Below are 16906 nucleotides of genomic sequence, written 5' to 3' on the forward strand. Positions count from 1 at the left end.
GGCACTCGGCGTAGTTAAAGATAGCACCAATATGGATGACCGCACCATAGACTCCATATTCCTGGGCTCGCTGGAGTCCCTGCCGCCGGTTAGCTCAAAAATCGTGCGCATCTTCACCAGCTCCACATTCACGGGTGGGTCCGACAGCCAAGTAACCTTTGGCCATGTGTGGCTGTTTTGCGGGGAAGTGTGAAATTGTTATGCAATCCGGATTTTCACAGACACCACAATGGAGCGGAACACACTGATGGCCAAGTGCTATCCGCGGATCAAGGACTACTGTCGCGAGAAGCATGGCCTGGAATTTCAGGTGGTCGACATGCGTTGGGGTGTGCGAGATGAGGCAACTGACGATCACATGACCACGGAGCTCTGCATGCGCGAGATCAAAAACTGTCAGCGGCTCTCGATGGGACCGAATTTTATCGTGTTCCTGGGTCAAAAGTACGGCTACCGGCCCATTCCCACTTACATAGTGTCCTCCGAACTGGCCCTAATCTGCGAGGAACTCACCTCGATGGGCGTGGACCGCGCTATCCTCGATCTGTGGTACAAAAAGGACAGCAATGCAGTGCCACCCATCTCGGTGCTGCAGCCCATCTCATCGATTTTAATTAATTTCAACAACAAGGTTAGTTTTCTGGTGAAAATATTAAGTATTTTCTTAATTGTGGGGAGCATCCTTAAAAAATTAAAGTGAAGTGTTAAAGTTTTGGCTATTAAATTCAAACATTCTGAAGGACTTTCGTAAGTAATAGTCCTAGTTAAGAACGCTAGGTTCTTTTGTAACTAGTTATCAGAGATGTTTGTATATAATATATAGTTTTTTTTAATTCTCTATATGCACCAAAATGTAGTTCTTCTTAAGAAGTAAGACTTAACCGCTTATATACGACTCCGTTCTCCAGCGCGTTCCCAAGCTGCAGGCGGAGGATCAGGCTGTGTGGTGGGACACCCTGAACAAGATGCAGAAGCTGCTGCGCAAGGCAGCTGCCTCCTTGGGGGCCAGTAACAAGATGTCCAAGGAGGACGTCCACAACTATTTCATGTCGGGTAAGTAGCAAGTAGCAAACGTAGTGGTAGCTCAACAAAAATTGGTCCGCGTTTAGTGACGGAGCGGGAGGTGATCAACGGAATATTGAACGTCAAGAATACAAAGAACCACTGTCTGTCCTATGTGAGGTACATCAACAACATTAATCTGCAGAACCTGAAAAAGGCCTCTCTGTTCGTGGACATCATCAACCGCAGCCTGGACACGGAGTCGGCCAAGTTGCTGAGTGACCTGAGAGACGTCCGGTTGCCGGCCAAGATCGAGGCCGTTAACGCCCAGAAGTAAGGAATGAAATGAGAGCCCAGGCCGGCGGAAGGAGGAGAAAGATAAGGATGCTAATTCTTTCTGATGTGGGGATTGGGGGGCACTTTGCAGATACACGGTGGAATGGATCGGACGGGAGGGACTGGACATTGAGACGCACGAGGAGTACCTGAATCATTTCATCTCTCACTTCTATAAGAACGTAGTGAAACTAGTGGATAGGGCGATGCGCAAAGAAGACTCCAGTGCACAGGGGCAGATAGTAACTGAGATCCTTCAGCATCTGCACGCTTGCAACAATTCGGTCAAGATATTCTACGGGCGCGAGGAAAGTTGCGAACGTATCAAGCGCTACATGCTGGGGGATTCAGATAAGCCACTTGTCCTTTTCGGCGACGGAGGCTGCGGCAAAACTTCCCTGCTCTCCAAGAGTGTTTCCCTCGTGGCCACCGAGTGGTTCGCCCACGTCCGGCCCATCAATGTCATCCGCTTCTTGGGCACCACGCCGGACTCCAGTGCCTTGACGGCCACCCTTATCTCCATTTGTCAGCAGGTGAAGTCCATTCAGTACCAGCTAGCATCCAGACTAGATACTAACCCTAAATGCTTCTAACCTCTTACTCCGAAACACACACACACTTCCCTAATCCAATCAGATCTCTTACAACTACATGCTACCCTTCGAGAACATACCCGATGATCTTGTTCCCTTAACAGCACACTTTAAGCAATTACTAACTTACGCCAGCCCCACCCAGCCGCTCACCATCTACCTCGACTCAGTCGACCAGCTGACGGGCACCCAAGACTCGAACAAGGTATCATGGATACCCACGCGTCTGCCCCCGCACTGTAAGGTGAGCCCTGGCTGTGGACGCCACTCCAAGTCCACTTTCTTGTTTTCCTTCCTTTCTTCTTTGTGCATGATAGTCTGAATACTTTTGTGAATATAACAAATCTCTATGCGTCTATTCTTAGTGCATGATATTCGAAATTTTTTAATGGAAGTACAATTCCTATTCTCCTGACACTGTATATAATTATGCATGACATTTTTAATTTCCACTTATTGAGCACCTCCTAAGCCCTTGAAAGATTAGAATATTTTATATATTGTTAGGAACAAAACTGGTAAAATCATTTGCTGTATATATATTTTCACACAAAAAGATAAAAATTATATATTTTTCTGCGAAAGAACTGCTAAAATATGAAAATTTATTGGATTTTCAATCTTAGTGTTAACAATGTGCAGTGAGCTTCGAATCTTTTATCTTTAAATACCCTGTTTAAACCCCTGCATCATCATCATTGCTCATACGCCCTGTATATACATTGCATGAAACCGCATGCCCCAACTCAGATGGGAAACTGAGTAAGTTTTTCCAATTGCTTGACCTGTGCGTGCTAAGCAAAATCACTAGAAACCGCCACCAGAACATTTGCAGGCACCTCACCCAAAACGACATCGCAAGGAAGCCGTTCTGCATGAGGCGATCCGCGCGTGGTATCCACCCAATCCCAATGTCCTTGCATATATATCCGATTCCGACTGATTCCAGATAATCATCTCATGCGCCAACGAACCGGCAAATCCGACGGTGTCCCACGAATACCATGTCTTGTGCAAGATGATCGATGTGGAGGAGAACTTTATCGAGGTCACAGCACTGGGCGAGGACTTGGCAATGAACGTGATCAAGATGTGGATGAAAACGGCGTGCCGGGATCTTAACAACTACCAGTGGCGCCTGGTGGCTAATGCCATCAGCAAGTGCTCCTTGCCAATTTTTGTTAAGCTGGTTTTCGCCGAGATCTGCCGTTGGCGGAGCTACACGCGTCCCCAGGAGACGCACCTGGCCAATACTGTAATGGATTCAATTATGCTGCTGTTCGAACGAGTAGAGAAACAACACGGTCGTATACTGGTTTTCCATGCTCTAGCCTACATAACCGCCTCTAAATCGGGACTTTCTGAGAGCGAGCTGGAGGATCTCATATCGCTGGACGACAAGGTGCTGGACGATGTCTACCAATATCATTTGCCGCCAACTCGCCGTATTCCGCCCCTTCTCTGGACCCGTATCCGCAACGATCTGCCCAACTATCTGAGTGAACGCGAGGCGGACGGTGTAAACGTGATGAACTGGTATCACCGGCAGTTCCGGGACACCGCCAAGGAGCGCTACTTTAAGAACATGAACATGGCCATTTACTTTCACTCCATGATTGCAGATTACTATCTTGGCATTTGGGGCGGTGGTGTGCCGAAACCGTTTAAGTTTACAGAGATTCAGCGGCACAGGTTCGGATTGGCGGACAAAGAGGGATCGGCTGATCGCAAGGTGCCCATCCAGCCGTTGGTCTTCAGCAGCAAGGATGGACTCTCCAAACGCTACAATCTGCGCAAGGTAAGCTGGTCTATATACATAGCTCTATTATATAAAAATTTGACCCCTATTAGTTTGGTGAGCTGCCGTTTCACTTTGTACGCTCGCGACGGTTTAAAGATTTGTTCGAGCACGTCCTCTTCAACTACGACTGGCTGCACGCCAAGCTATCCAGCTGTCCACTGCAGGCGGTGCTGGCGGATTTCGAGGATGCCTCCAGTAACACCGACGACAAGGAAGCCAAGCGAGAACTTATGCTGGTTTCCGATGCACTGCGTCTAGGTGGCGCCATCCTGGCCATCTATCCGAACATGCTGGCACCGCAGCTGGTCGGTCGTCTTCTTCCCGAGATTGGCGGTAATCCCAATATCAAAATGCTTTTACGAGCTTGCGATCGGAGTGGCCCCAAGGACTGCGCTCTTATTCCGGTGAATCATTGCCTGCACACGCCAGGTGGACCACTTAAAGTAGGTGGCTCAGTCTTGAAGTAACAGTTAAACTTGATAATAAGAAGCCCCCTTGACCTGTAGTATTCCCTTGAGGGTCACCAGTTCGCGGTGTTTGCTTTTTGCTTGACTAGCGACATGCGCTACATGGTCTCCATATCCACGCACTTCATCACCTTTGACCTTTCCACTTCCGACCTGACGCGTGACGTGAATCCCGGCATCGAGGGCATTATGCAGCAATTGGTTCTGAGTCCAGATAACAAATGGGCTGCCGCCTACTCGAACAACAACCAGACGGTTCTGCTCAACATGCTCTCCAGCGAGTTTGTGGTAATCAACAGTCCTTTCGAGGAGTCCCACGGACCAGTCAGCGGCCTTTATCTACTAAATCAAAAGTAAGTTTAAGTAAGCATTAAGTAAGCATTGAGTAAGCATTGCATTCTTCATCGATTTCATTCTCATTCTTTCGATTTAAGTTTGTTTATCACCTGCAAGCTTCGTTGGGCCCAATTTGATATGCGGGGCAATCTTGTAGATACGTTTGAAGTTCCCGGCGAAAATAAAGATTGGGAGATCTTAAGTAAGTTAAATATATCATGACTACTAAGGAATTTAATCGTAGTCTGATAACACAATGTACGTCTCTTTATTTAGCTATGGAGTTCTTCAATCCTGCGGAATACAACGTAGTTTTCTGGTCTGGCTCCATCAACGACATGCGTCTAAGGCTGGACTCGTGTCGGAGTGGCCACTACTCCAACTGTCAGCTGCTCTTTAGCGCCATGGTGATGAACAAAGCTAGGACTCGGGCCTATGGATGTGCCAACGAAGAAAACTTTGAGGTCTCCGTGTTCGACTTCATTGAAGATGAGGTTACTGGGGACATATGTTGGACTTTGGTAGAGAGCTTGCCGCGTTTCGAGAACGATGACAAGGAGATGTTGCTGCAGTTACGGCTTGATCAACATGATCGCATGCTTCTGGGGACGGCTGGCAAGGGTTTCGTAATCTGGGACTTTGGCAGCAAGGATAAGGATGCAGCGGAAGAGTGTCGTTTACGGGAGGGGGCCCTGTACCTGGCCCTACCGCACGGAGTGCGCAATATTACCACTCGTATAATGCAGTCTAACTCGATCATGGTTAGCTCCAAATTGGATTATGCCGTTGCCGGAGTGCGTAAGAACCTGTATGTGTGGTGCCTACAGTCTGGTCAGTTGGCCAAGGTCCTGGACGCCCACTTTGGACGTATTATTCAACTGGAGCCGCTGACCATCGGCAACTGGAACAACCTGGTCACATCCTCCATTGATCGTTCCGTAAAAGTGTGGAACATTAACAATATTTTTGAGAAGGTCCACGTCATCGACCGTCACGAATTGCAAATTGACGACATCAGCCTGTCGGAGGTTGATATGGCCGTGACCGTCACCCGCAATTGTGTGGGTGTCTGGGAGACCCGATCTGGTCGCCTTCTATCCAAGCTGGCCGACAGTCCGTTGGGTGCCATCGTCACACATGCCGAGATCACCCCGGATGGACGCTATATCATCTCCTCGGAGACTGGCAAGTTTTTAGTGTGGAACCGTGTGTCGGAGCAGGTAGTTTTTAGGGACGATCAACCCGGAATTCAACAAATCACCCTTATGGACTACGGCTATAAGGTTCTCACCGTGTCTGTGCCGAACATAAATCAGCGGGATATTCTTGCAGCAGCTGCTGGAGGGTCGTCAGATGAAGCCAACCGGCTTACGGCGATAACGACTATGCGGTCCGTGCCTGGTGAGTTAGTCTTTGATACTCATTTAGTTAAAAAGTATAAACAACTTACACGAGTACATAATTTCAGAGGGCGCCATCTTATTCCGATTCGAATTCCCCATACGGATGATCACGGGCATGCCTTTTCGTCAGTCGGTTATAACAGCCGACAACGCATACATTGTGGTGGTTACGGTGGATAAGTCCAACAAAGATTGCCTGGGCGTCTACAGCGCAGCAAATGGAGCATTTGTTTCCAAAGTCCTGTTGAAGGGCTGTTCCATTAAGGAGGTCATTTCACTAATCCCGATGCCGCACAAGGCCAACCAGGTGGCCGTGATCAGTAGCGAGAAGGGCAGCGTCATGGACATCAAGACGAAGAAGCACGTCCGCTCCATTGCCAAGTGGGGAGGTAGCATTACGCGAGACGGCAAGTGTGGATTATATGCCCCCACCCGCGGCGGACTGGAAATGTTGGAACTGCGTAAAGGCACCACAGTTAAAACCTTTATACCCAAGGTGGCCGAGGGCGTGTTCTCGGTGATCTGTATCTTCACGGAGAACGACGAGTACGTGGCTTATTACCATAGCGGCCGCAAGACCATACGCGTATTCCGCACCGCGGACACTGAAATGATAGCCAACTACCGGCTGCAGGCTGAGCTTACAGCGATCAAAAGCAGCAAGGATGGACGCGCTATCGTTTTGGGAACTGTAGACGGGTGTATGTCGGTGCTGGCGATCGTTGATCCAAAGAAAGAGGAAATGAATGAGTACCTGAACGACTTGCCCTCCCGCGACGAGAACTGGAAGGCCAAGCTGGCCAAAATGAAGGCCCGGGTTGGTTTCAAGGCGGCAATTCGTGTGGCGACCATTTCCTCACGTTACGCCAAAAGCAGCAAGGGAGGAGAGGATGGCGAGGAGGAGCTGCTCACAGAGATTACGGAGGACATTGTCGTGCCAGTGGCCGATTAACTCAATTCGTTAATTTATAAATATAACATTTATTTTCGCATATAGTTCATGAGGATGTTACAAAAATACGCTGCGTGTCTACTGTGTATGTTATCCTGCGTGTATTGCGTGCTCTCGGCATTGAAATAAGTGTGTGTATGTGCGGGTAGAACTGAATGGGTCTTAAACTAAAAAATGGTTAAGGGGTAAGTGCTATTTGGTAAGAACTACGGTTAGCTAATATCAGTATAAATTAGAATTTTTAGCGCGCACTGAGCCCAACGCTTGGCTTGAAACAATTTGAGGGGTGTTGAGAGTGTTGAAAACATAACCAGACATAATAATAACAAGAATCGATCCTAGTAGGCGCGTGTTGCAAAACAATGACCTTTCAAGTATACACAAACCTTTAACATGCTACTGCTTTTACTGACAATTCAAATAAAATAGCGTAGGCATAAACTAACAAGCTGTCTAATGAAACCCCCAGTCGCCACTTTAATCTCAACTCAGCCAATCGAATCTTATTGAATCGCATACGAAACACAACTCAGTGCTAATACATAGACCGATCGTTTGTTATTAGTAAAATTACAGTACATAGTTGGAGGAGACATAGTGTAATCTGTTAATTATTGTTACTGTTGTTAACCTGCTTTCGACACTCACTGCTGCTGTTACCACACATAATAACCGAGAATATATATATGTGCCGATTCGTAAGCATACAACTATGTTAAATAATAAATGAATTATGTAGTTTACGAGGACTTGCTCGATCAGTGTGTTTTGAGGGGTCTCTTTTTCTTCTATAGCTAAGGTTTTTCAGCTACGGGAAGCGCACAGTTTATTAGGCATGATTCTCTTTCTTGATTTGAGCCAGCTTTGCCTGGAGATGCTGCAAGCGATTTGGTGACATATCCCGCTTCTGATTAAAATACCTCAGTTAATGGTTATTTATTTCTTCATTTAGCATACTCACTTCTCGCTTAATGAGCGACGCCTTCTGCGCGTTCATTCCGTTTAGACAGAGGTTCTCATCAACCACCTTATTGTCCAGCATATGGGATCCATCGTCTGCTGAACGTGCGGATGCTAGCTTGGCGGCCCCTCCGGTCATATGATACTGTAGGCGGTCCATCCAGAAATCGGGATCAGGACCGCTGTTCTGGTAGTTGACATCTGTGAGATAAGAACGAGTAGCTGCTGCAGTTCGTCGGATTTAAACAGTGTAGTTAGTATACGTTAGTATAACAAATTGCTCATTGGCCGATCTGTGTGACGCTCTTACCCGTCCGATTATCCGGAGCCTGTGTGGATCCAGCGTTCTGATTCCTCTCAATCTCGGCTAAGCCCTCCTCGATGTACTTGTGAAACGGGGCACTGGAGCCTTGCAGAAAGGTACTTAGATCGATATCAGGATTTTGTTGCTAAAATGTTTAGAAGTGTTGCCTCAGGTGCCTCAAAAATCAATGGAAATATTATTAGAAAACCAACCTTAAAGTCGTAAAGTTTCTGCAGACCTTGCTGTTTGGTATCTCTATCTGAGATCAGCTTAAAGATCTGTGAAACTGTATCATGTGTTTGGTGCGAAATTCGCTTGGAGGCAATCTCCTTGGCCCTCTGGGGGGAGGCACCAATTCCTGAAGCAGAGCCATCCTTTTGGAAATTCTATAATAAATAGCGTTTATTTTGTATTTGAGCATTATAAAATTTTTTTTTTTTAATTTCACCTTGAGAATGCGTATCAAATACGTGTGTAGCTCCGAGTGTGTTGGAATCTGGTTGAGATGCTGCAGAATGGCATTCCCCTTCACCTTTGCCATGTTATGCAGAATGGTCTTAATCGTGCGCATTGGAGTGTCCGACGGTCGGTTTTGCCACCAAGTGCTTGGCAGCGCGAGCATAAACTCGTGCACCTCGAGAATCACGGCGTCATAGTTCAGCTCGTTGCTTCGTTCTGGTAGCATCTTAACGTTGCGCCATATGCACTTCATCAGCAGGTCTGTGAACTTCGGCAGCTTTGCCTCCGGACAAGTCTCCCGCAATAGGCGTATCAAAGCACTACGAAGTTATAAATTCAATTAATGTGGCTTAATACATAGTAGACTCAATAATCTTACCAGTTTAAATTTGTAAAATCTACCTTGTCCAACACTTTCAGACATATGCCATTAATAACCTTGTTATACTGACTATCATCGCCCACGGCCAACTTAGGATCAGCCATAAGGTTTAAGAGCGCCGACATTAGATTTTTTATGCATGCCACGCTCAGCGTTTTGCCCAGAATGTTGGCATGGAAAAATGTATACAGAATGGATAATAGCGGCTGGTAAACAACCACAGATTGAGCAGATGGTATCTGTGAGAGATTCTGATAAAAAGAAACAAAGGAAAACAATTTATGAAGATTAGAACTATATAATAAAGTTTTTTATACCTTAAATTGTGCAAGCACATTCTGAATAAATATTTCTTCGTAGTCGCGCAGCACAGCCTGCTTCTCTGGGGCCTCGATGATGGCGGCAAGCTCGTTGATAGCCGCGCGCGCCTTGAGAGTGTCCGTGCTGCTTACACCTTTTATAACTTTTACCAGCTGCGGATCGTGCTTTGGCAAAACATCAGCCAAACTGTTAGTATAAAAAGAAATTGTAAAATACCCGATGTGTTGGATAGCCTGATGGACCACCTACTTTGGTATATTGTTCTCGAGTTGCTGTTGAGGCTGCTGGTGCTGCAAGCGCATAGGACTGCGATACGGCGAGACTCCACTGGTCATTCCGGCCGTTGATGACGGGGACGTGGTTAAAGTCTGCTGCATATAGTGCTGTCGAGAAATCAGCCGATCGAACTTCTCCTGCGGGTAGTGAATGCCGGCCCGCGTGGGCCTAACCTTAATGGGTTCGTCCAGCGATGAGATGTCTACGTTCAGTAGCGGCTTCTGCTCCATTTGGTCCACTCGGACCCAATCTCTTTCGATCTCGCTGATTACCTGCGAGTCCAAGCCGAATGGTCCACTGGGCTTCTGTTGCTGGGCCTGCTGTTGTAACTGTTGAAGCTGTTGCTGGAGTAGAAGCAGCTGTGACGAAGGTGCCTGGTCGAAAGTTCTAGATAATCGAAACAAAAGAAATTGTGAAATAACTTCAAACCCAATTAAACCGCATACACATAAGAGGACAACAAAGAACAACAAATGCAAAGGCGTCTTTACAAACAGCAAGCAACACAAAAAAAAGAAAACAACACAAGTATAAAGAAAGCCACTTTACGCCTGTCGAGTCAGGGAGCTCAAGTAGTTTGTGGCGCTCCGATCTGTCATGTTGTTCTGCCCACGCGCATTTAGTTCCCGCTGCAAACTAGTTAATGAAATATAAATAATAACGAAAATCAACCGAAACAAACCGAAATTTATAAAAATAATATGCTCATCTTTGGGTACATCCGAGGGAGGAAACTACTAACCACTACCGCATCTTTTAAAAATACATAACAATTGGACAATCGGTAGAAGACATTTAACCGAAAGGAATGGAACGCACCTTGTCTTTTATTTATCAGGATTAATTATATAACGTTATTGTGTAAATTTTACATAAATACAACAGCTTGTTTTAGAAATCAAAGAATAATAGCTTTCACTCCCGAACACAGCCATAAACTACGGGTTCTGGATTTATGGGCACGTACGTAAAAGTGGCCAACTAAAAACTAATTTTTGTCCTTGTCTTGTGGATTATTATTATTATTTTTATTGCTATCCCAGAATAATGGCAACACCAGTTTCCAACCCTCGGTTGTACAGGGCACCCCGCCAAACCTTAAGCCAGCCTTCTTACTTACCCGTCCTCATCTGGTGGCGGAAGCTCGTCGCAACCATTGCCCACTTCAGCATCTTCGATTTCGATGCTGTCATGTCGTTGAGGTGCCTGCACATCAACAGACGGCGGTGGCGTGGGCTTCTTAGTCTTTTTGGCTCGCTTGATGCGTTCATCAAGCATTGAGAGGTCCTTTTCGTTAAGATGGCCAATCATCTTGTAAGTCTTTTCCCCGGACAAAAAGAAGACCTGGACGATGCAGTTGAGTGCTGCGTTGCGTACGGAATTATCACGGTCAGAAATCTGGCGAGCGATCTCGCGCACCGCCGATTGTGGACAGATGTTCATGCCATAGCTCTCAATTAGAAAGGTTAACTCGTCAAGGCACTCAGTACGCTGACGGGCATTCTTCGATTTCAGACCCTCCATTACATAGCCAAAGACCTTGACGAAAGGGAAGACCAATATTACTTGCCGCAGAACGCGGCGTACGCCATTTCGAACAGCATCCTTTGGATCTCCGATCTGAGTGTGAAAAAGGAAGCTTAGAAAATTGTAATACCCCCTATTATCTAGAACTTGCCTTCAAAAGCAGATGTGGGACAAAACAGCTTCCCTCGTTCTCGGCCAGAATGTATTCCTCGTCAATAAGTACCTGGAAAACCTGTACTAGATATTCGAGACCCTTAATCAGTACAGAAGGGTTCGTATCGTAAAAGCGCAGCGTCAGCCATTTAAGTATTAGGTCCAGATTACACACCAGCGCCCTACTGTTTCCAGCCAGATCTTCGCTCAACTGCTCGATGACTTTCAAGTGGTAGCTTCAGGGTAATTCAAATATTTATTTCGGTAACGCGAAAGGGACACTAGAGGCACTTACCGAAAATCGTCGTGGAACATGTTGGCTATCAGCGCTTTATTTACGTTTGCGGTCATCATTTGGTCGCGTAACAGCTCGGTGAATTCCTCTCTTGGGGTTACAAAAGTCCACTTCAGCACCTTCATTTTTTGTTCGTCTAGCAACCGCTGGTTTTTAGCACTGTTGGCGCACAGTAGCGGCGACGTGTCGATATCTTCGTCCTTTTTGCGCGCTAGTGCCGGCTTATCTTGTCCTCCGGCCACCCGGGCTGAAGCACTCTTCTGGATTCCAGGCGCAACCCCTGCTCCACCGCCGCGAACAGTTTTTGGCTTCGGCTCTTCAGGTATTGGAGCCTGATGCTTCCCTTTGGGCAGCGGTTTTACCGGAAGATTAGGACGCGCTTTTTCGAGTGCTGCAAGTATATCCTTTTTGGAGGCGGGCTTCTGCTTGTCCAGAGCGCGATTCATTGCATCAAATCCAAGGTGAATCATAATGCCCAACACCGCCTCGTTGGCATTTTTCCGGACATCGGCGTTTCGATCGCAGATGTGAGCATATAAGTGCGGCACCATTGAATGGATATCCTCCTTCGATACTGACTTGGGGGGAAGACCAGGCAGCTTATCTGCCAGCCAAGCCCACAATTCTGTCTTTAGAGCTGGGGATCCTCCCTTCAGGGCATCGGCTATCATTTCGCTCTCAAAGAATTCCTTATAGCCGCCCTTTTCGCCAAAACTATTGATGCAATTCAGGGCAGCGGCTCTTACAAAACTCTTGTTATCACCCAGAGCGTGTAAAAAGCCAGGGAACAAGTTCCGCACGTGGTTTCGACAACCAGCCCCCATGGATGTGGCAAGCTGCTCGCAAATGGCAAGTGTCGTTTGGGCAATCTTAGCATTGGAATCTACCAGACGGTGGGCCAGAGCAGGAGCCAAGTCGCCAATGCTGGGTTTGATTAGCCGCGCCTCTGAAATAATGGCCTGCAGCTTAGTCAGACCCTCGTTGCGAGTTTTCCAGTCCTTGTCGGACATCTCCTTCAGCAGTGCCTCCGTAATCTGTGGAGAAATATCAACGCGTGGTAGAAGATCAGCCATGTTAATGGGCTCTTCTTCTCCGGCTGCCCCACCATCATCGTCCTCATTGTCCGGGGAATTACCGGCGGTTCCGCCGCTGCTACGTTGAACTCCTCTAATAGGCTTGGGTGGTTTTTCGCCCACATTCTTGTCAAACTCTACCTGGATCTGGGACTTTAGTGCGGGCTTCTCGCTGTCGAAGAACATCATTAGAGTTTTGCCCATATACATAGACATGGTGCCCACCAGTTGAATAGCGGAAGCACGAACCGTTGGATTTGTGCTTTGCACCCCTTTTCGTACATCATCAATAAGTGTCTTTGGCTGCAGTTGGAAGCCGAATTCTATGATTGACTTGCTCACCCAGTTAAAGGCCTCTGATTGCACTTTAGGCGATTTTTGCTCAAAAGCAAAGCTCAACACTTTGCCCACAACGTACTCCAGTTTAGTGGCTTCGGCAAAGGCGGACAAAACATCGGCAGCTCCTGCACCATTCTTGGCGTCGGCTAGCTTCTCGATTATTTCGTTAATCACCAGATCAACGGTTGTCGTGGTCAGTGGATAGTTTTCGGCCACACAGCGGATTATGTCTAGCTTAAACTTCAGTACCTGGAAATTCATTTCTTTGAGGCCTGGCTTCCGTCCACTGATTGTTCGGATCAGGATTTGTGATATGCCAGCCTGTTTTACATCAAAGCCGGTTATTTCACCCAGAAGCTGTTCCACAGCAGCAAGGCGGTTCTTCCAGTTGGAATCCACCAGCCCATTAAGAATATCGGCTGGCAGAATTTCTTCGGATTTTTCTTGCAATTCCTCGGGGGTTAATTCGCGTTCCGTGGCTAGGGGCTTTCCACCCGCTTTTAGAGCTGCAGTTGGAGCAGATGTAGCTCCTCCACTAACTGTCGCCGGTTTTTTCAAGACCTTACGTGCCCCTGTGGTGGCCGGTCGGGTTACAGGCTTTGGGTCCACACTACCAGCCGTTGTCTTAGCAGGAGCACCAGCTTTTGCAGTAGGTGCAGATGCAGGTCGTGCCTCCTTCTTTGGACCTGCAACCTTTATTTTAATCTCCGCCTTGTCATGGCACTCCTTTATCTTAGCCATTTTGAGTGGATCAACATCGGCTAGCAAGGGAGTCACCGCTTTGTCTCCCATTAGCTTCATTAAAGTACCAAGAGCTTCGGCGCTGCTGTCACGTACGGTTGGATCTGGTTCGTTAAGCGTTTTCACTAGACTGGTGGTCAGAAGTTTAAGCAGCTTCTTGTTTAGCGCGGTTGGTTGGGTGCGGGTTAGGGCACGGGCCATAAACAAGGCCGTTTCGGACTTGACACTTGGATTTTTGTTGGCCAGGGACTCTACAATGGACTCCTGCTGTGCCTCTAGAGAAGTGGAGCCGTATATGGCATCAATAGCTTCGCGCAGCGCTGTCACAACATTAGGTTTCTTCTCTTTAAATTTTTCCAATAAGGATGGGACACAAGCCTGAAATAGAAATACACATATGAAAATACGTTGTTTGGAAGAACGTGAGAATTACTTACGGATGCGTAATTTGAGAATCGCTTTGACAATCCTTTGGCTAGCAAGGCTAGACATTTTCCGGCCATTGCAACGAGGACTACGTTGGAGTCCTTGGTTATAACCTTTTTAAGAGCGCTCACCAACGCTCCATACTCGCCATTCTCTAGCTTGGGATGGTCCGTGAGCAGCTTCTCCAGGATCTCCAAAGATTCTTTGCGCAGAGTCCATTTCTTTTCCTCCAGCTTATCGTAGAAGTCCTTGGGCATTTTGGAGAGAATGTCAACGGGGTCTAAAAGATCCATAGGATCGATTTCTTCAACGCCAGCCTCGCCATCATCTTCTGCATACGAAAACAAAAATTAAAACAAAAATTCACTGCTTTTGTAATATCTAGGACTTTATACCATTATATGCATCCTCGGTCGCTGCAGCATCGGCGATCTTCGCTTGCTTTTCCTGCTGGGACTTTAGATATCTAAAAGTAAGAGCGGTTTAGCCAGGTAATGATAGAGAGAAAGCCTTTAACACACCTGGAGGGTTCAACGCGTTCACCTTTGAGTTTGTCGAACTCATCCTCCAGCTCCTTTAGCGTTACCTGTGGTAGCGTTGAGATCTGTGCCTTCATTGCAGCTCCGATCCAACGGTAAATCTCCACGGCCAGCTGCTTGCCCTCATCGCGGACCGCCTTGTCTCGGTCACTCATCAGCGGGGCAAGCTTTTTAATTAACGGCTTGACGCCGATCACCTTGTGTCCGAACTCCCGGAGGGCCAGTGTGGTGGCTGCCACGCAGGCGGACACAATCTTAGGGTTCTTGGCCTCCATACCCTTAACCAGCTCTTCGACGACGGCCTCCTGCTTCTCTATCTCCACATACATGAGAGCCACTTGGACGGAGAGCTCCTTGGTTTTGGTCTTTGGCGCCGCAATGCACTTCTGGACGATCCCAGTCATCACGTCGCCTACTGTGCGTCCCGCCAGCCCGCTGTTCTCCACAAAGATGAGGGCCGCTTCTAGACCCTTCTCCTGGGCTAGGGCATTAGAATCCACTACCATCTTCTTTATGAGCCCTGCAAATTTAGACCATTCCGGCGACTTCTCGTCATCCAACTCGCGAAAGATCTTTGCGGCCTCCTCGTAACCATCGACGCGGGCTTTCCATAGTTTATGGACACATCGCTCCTCCACCGGCAACTTCTTGTACTCTGTGTCCTCGGCCATGGTGTCGTGTTTCGTATGCTACTGGGGTTCTCCTCAATGGTCTCAGACGCAAGCAACCTCAAGCAGCATTCTGCGAAACAAATAGATAAAAATGTATAAAAAAGCTACTTTAATCGAATTTTTCTTAAAAGAAAAACTAGTCAAGCTTCCAATGAAGCAGAACTATTCCGGATGTCAGGAGTCATCGAGCTGATGTTTTAAAATTGAGCTTAATAGTCTATGAAATACCGATGGCCAAGGAAGCAGCATCATCCATCCGTTCCGCTCGAGGGGCGGCAAAAAGTAAATGGGTCGGCCATATTTAGATTGTCGTTCTTTAAGTGCAGTTATTTGGCAAACAGAAGCAGAAATAGGAGAGTGTAAATTTGGATTTTCGGAAAAGGTTGGTGGGCTTGTCACCCAGGATGGGTGATATCATATCGCTGAATAGCGCGTTTTTTTCAGACAATTAATCAGGGGCAGGGAAAATACTCCCCGCACAACCACTACAAAAGGTGACACACACGCACACGCAAGCCTGCGACTGATTCAGGCGTGGATTTTCCATCACTCCCATTTGTAATTCCTCTTTATTTGATGCGCCCCTGTGCTCCAGTTCGAGTAGAGCATTTTTCAATTCGGACATGGCCGCCCTTTGTTTCTCCCTCTCTCTTTCTCACCCTGTTTCAAGCTCTCACGCACACCGACGCTCTCAAGTTCGAATTAACGGATCGTACCGCAGGCAGCAAATGTTTCTCCTGTGGGCTGTGCGTCTGGATTGTGCCGTCGTTTACCGTTCCACCCAACCGCTAATGGTTGCAGCGGCTATCAATTTCCTGTGGCTGCAACTTGAGAGTCGCAGATGATCCACATACCGCCCATTTTAGCGACAAACAAATTGCGACGCCCTGGAACAAAATTGCGATGCATCCGATTGCATTCCGGTACACGCAACAGCACACTCACCATCAGAATTGTGATCCAAGTACCGCCGTAGAGCGGGGACTGGGCGGGGAGCTGCGGGCGGACAGCTGGCCAGGGACAGCGGCTTGAAAGGGCTGCGCAATGCAATAACTTCGATTTTTCGCAGGCGACGACGTACCAACACTCACACACGGCACAACACAGAAGCACGCACACTTATTCGACAAAGACACACCGACGGGCGTCTTTCCGGGATGCCAAGTAATGTAGCAACAATGAACAATAACTTAACTACGTTTCCAGCACTTCGAGGCCCTTTTGTGCAGCGGAATTCTCTTGGTTTCGCGAGAGGTAAATAAATAATAATTTTTGCAGTTCTTCAACAGCGTCGTTGCGCCAGTGTGACCGCTACTCACAACTGTAGCATTCCTTTAAAACCTATAATTAGTGTGCCTGGGTGGAAAACTTTGATAGGTACGCGCCAAATTTTAAACATATATACATTCAATATACAATATTTTGCCCAACTTTGATTTCAAGCAATTACCACAATCACTTCAGAATAAAAAAATATTTATTTTATGTTTGGCGGCAAATGCGTTTTGTCTAAACAACATTCATTACCACCCCCGTATAAAATACATTGC

The 16906-nt window shown here is 47.3% G+C and overlaps 2 protein-coding genes across 7 annotated transcripts; one reads left to right on the top strand and one right to left on the bottom strand.

The window, feature by feature from the left end:
- Position 1: 1 nt before the first annotated feature.
- On the top strand, positions 2-7633 carry LOC6606169 (NACHT and WD repeat domain-containing protein 2). Its single transcript, XM_032722925.1, has 12 exons — positions 2-134; positions 222-631; positions 909-1053; positions 1110-1335; positions 1430-1871; positions 1975-2175; positions 2881-3729; positions 3783-4175; positions 4239-4552; positions 4634-4737; positions 4812-5936; positions 6004-7633. The coding sequence occupies exons 1-12, from the start codon at positions 32-34 to the stop codon at positions 6888-6890; spliced, it is 5199 nt and encodes a 1732-aa protein (XP_032578816.1). The 5' UTR covers positions 2-31; the 3' UTR covers positions 6891-7633.
- LOC6606170 (protein mini spindles) lies at positions 6900-16670 on the bottom strand. Of its 6 annotated transcripts, none has more exons than XM_032722921.1 (16): positions 16302-16670; positions 14668-15426; positions 14542-14612; positions 14158-14474; positions 11568-14098; positions 11271-11508; positions 10713-11212; positions 10142-10228; positions 9566-9979; positions 9313-9502; positions 8993-9246; positions 8603-8933; positions 8367-8540; positions 8161-8299; positions 7852-8075; positions 6900-7797 (listed from the first exon to the last, which is right to left on the bottom strand). In XM_032722921.1, the coding sequence occupies exons 2-16, from the start codon at positions 15354-15356 to the stop codon at positions 7720-7722; spliced, it is 6237 nt and encodes a 2078-aa protein (XP_032578812.1). In that variant the 5' UTR covers positions 15357-15426; positions 16302-16670; the 3' UTR covers positions 6900-7719. The 6 variants fall into 6 exon arrangements, with proteins under 6 accessions (XP_032578812.1, XP_032578810.1, XP_032578811.1 ...); XM_032722919.1 differs by having other exon boundaries at positions 14158-14477; XM_032722920.1 differs by lacking the exon at positions 16302-16670 and adding an exon at positions 15585-15629 and having other exon boundaries at positions 14158-14477.
- Positions 16671-16906: the final 236 nt, after the last annotated feature.

This window comes from Drosophila sechellia, chromosome 3R (assembly GCF_004382195.2).
Source record: "Drosophila sechellia strain sech25 chromosome 3R, ASM438219v1, whole genome shotgun sequence".
Classification (NCBI taxonomy): Eukaryota; Metazoa; Arthropoda; class Insecta; order Diptera; family Drosophilidae; genus Drosophila; species Drosophila sechellia.

Bases quoted from the DNA above. Each gene is read 5' to 3' on its own strand.
- LOC6606169 (XM_032722925.1), top strand. From the start codon at position 32: ATGGATGACCGCACCATAGACTCCATATTCCTGGGCTCGCTGGAGTCC. The intron at 632-908 runs GTTAGTTTTCTG...TCCGTTCTCCAG, and splicing joins TAATTAATTTCAACAACAAG to CGCGTTCCCAAGCTGCAGGC. The intron at 4,176-4,238 runs GTAGGTGGCTCA...CTTGACCTGTAG, and splicing joins CGCCAGGTGGACCACTTAAA to TATTCCCTTGAGGGTCACCA.
- LOC6606170 (XM_032722919.1), bottom strand. From the start codon at position 15,356: ATGGCCGAGGACACAGAGTACAAGAAGTTGCCGGTGGAGGAGCGATGT. The intron at 14,478-14,541 runs GTATAAAGTCCT...TTTCGTATGCAG, and splicing joins GACCGAGGATGCATATAATG to AAGATGATGGCGAGGCTGGC. The intron at 10,229-10,712 runs GTAAGTAAGAAG...TTCATTAACTAG, and splicing joins CCGCCACCAGATGAGGACGG to TTTGCAGCGGGAACTAAATG.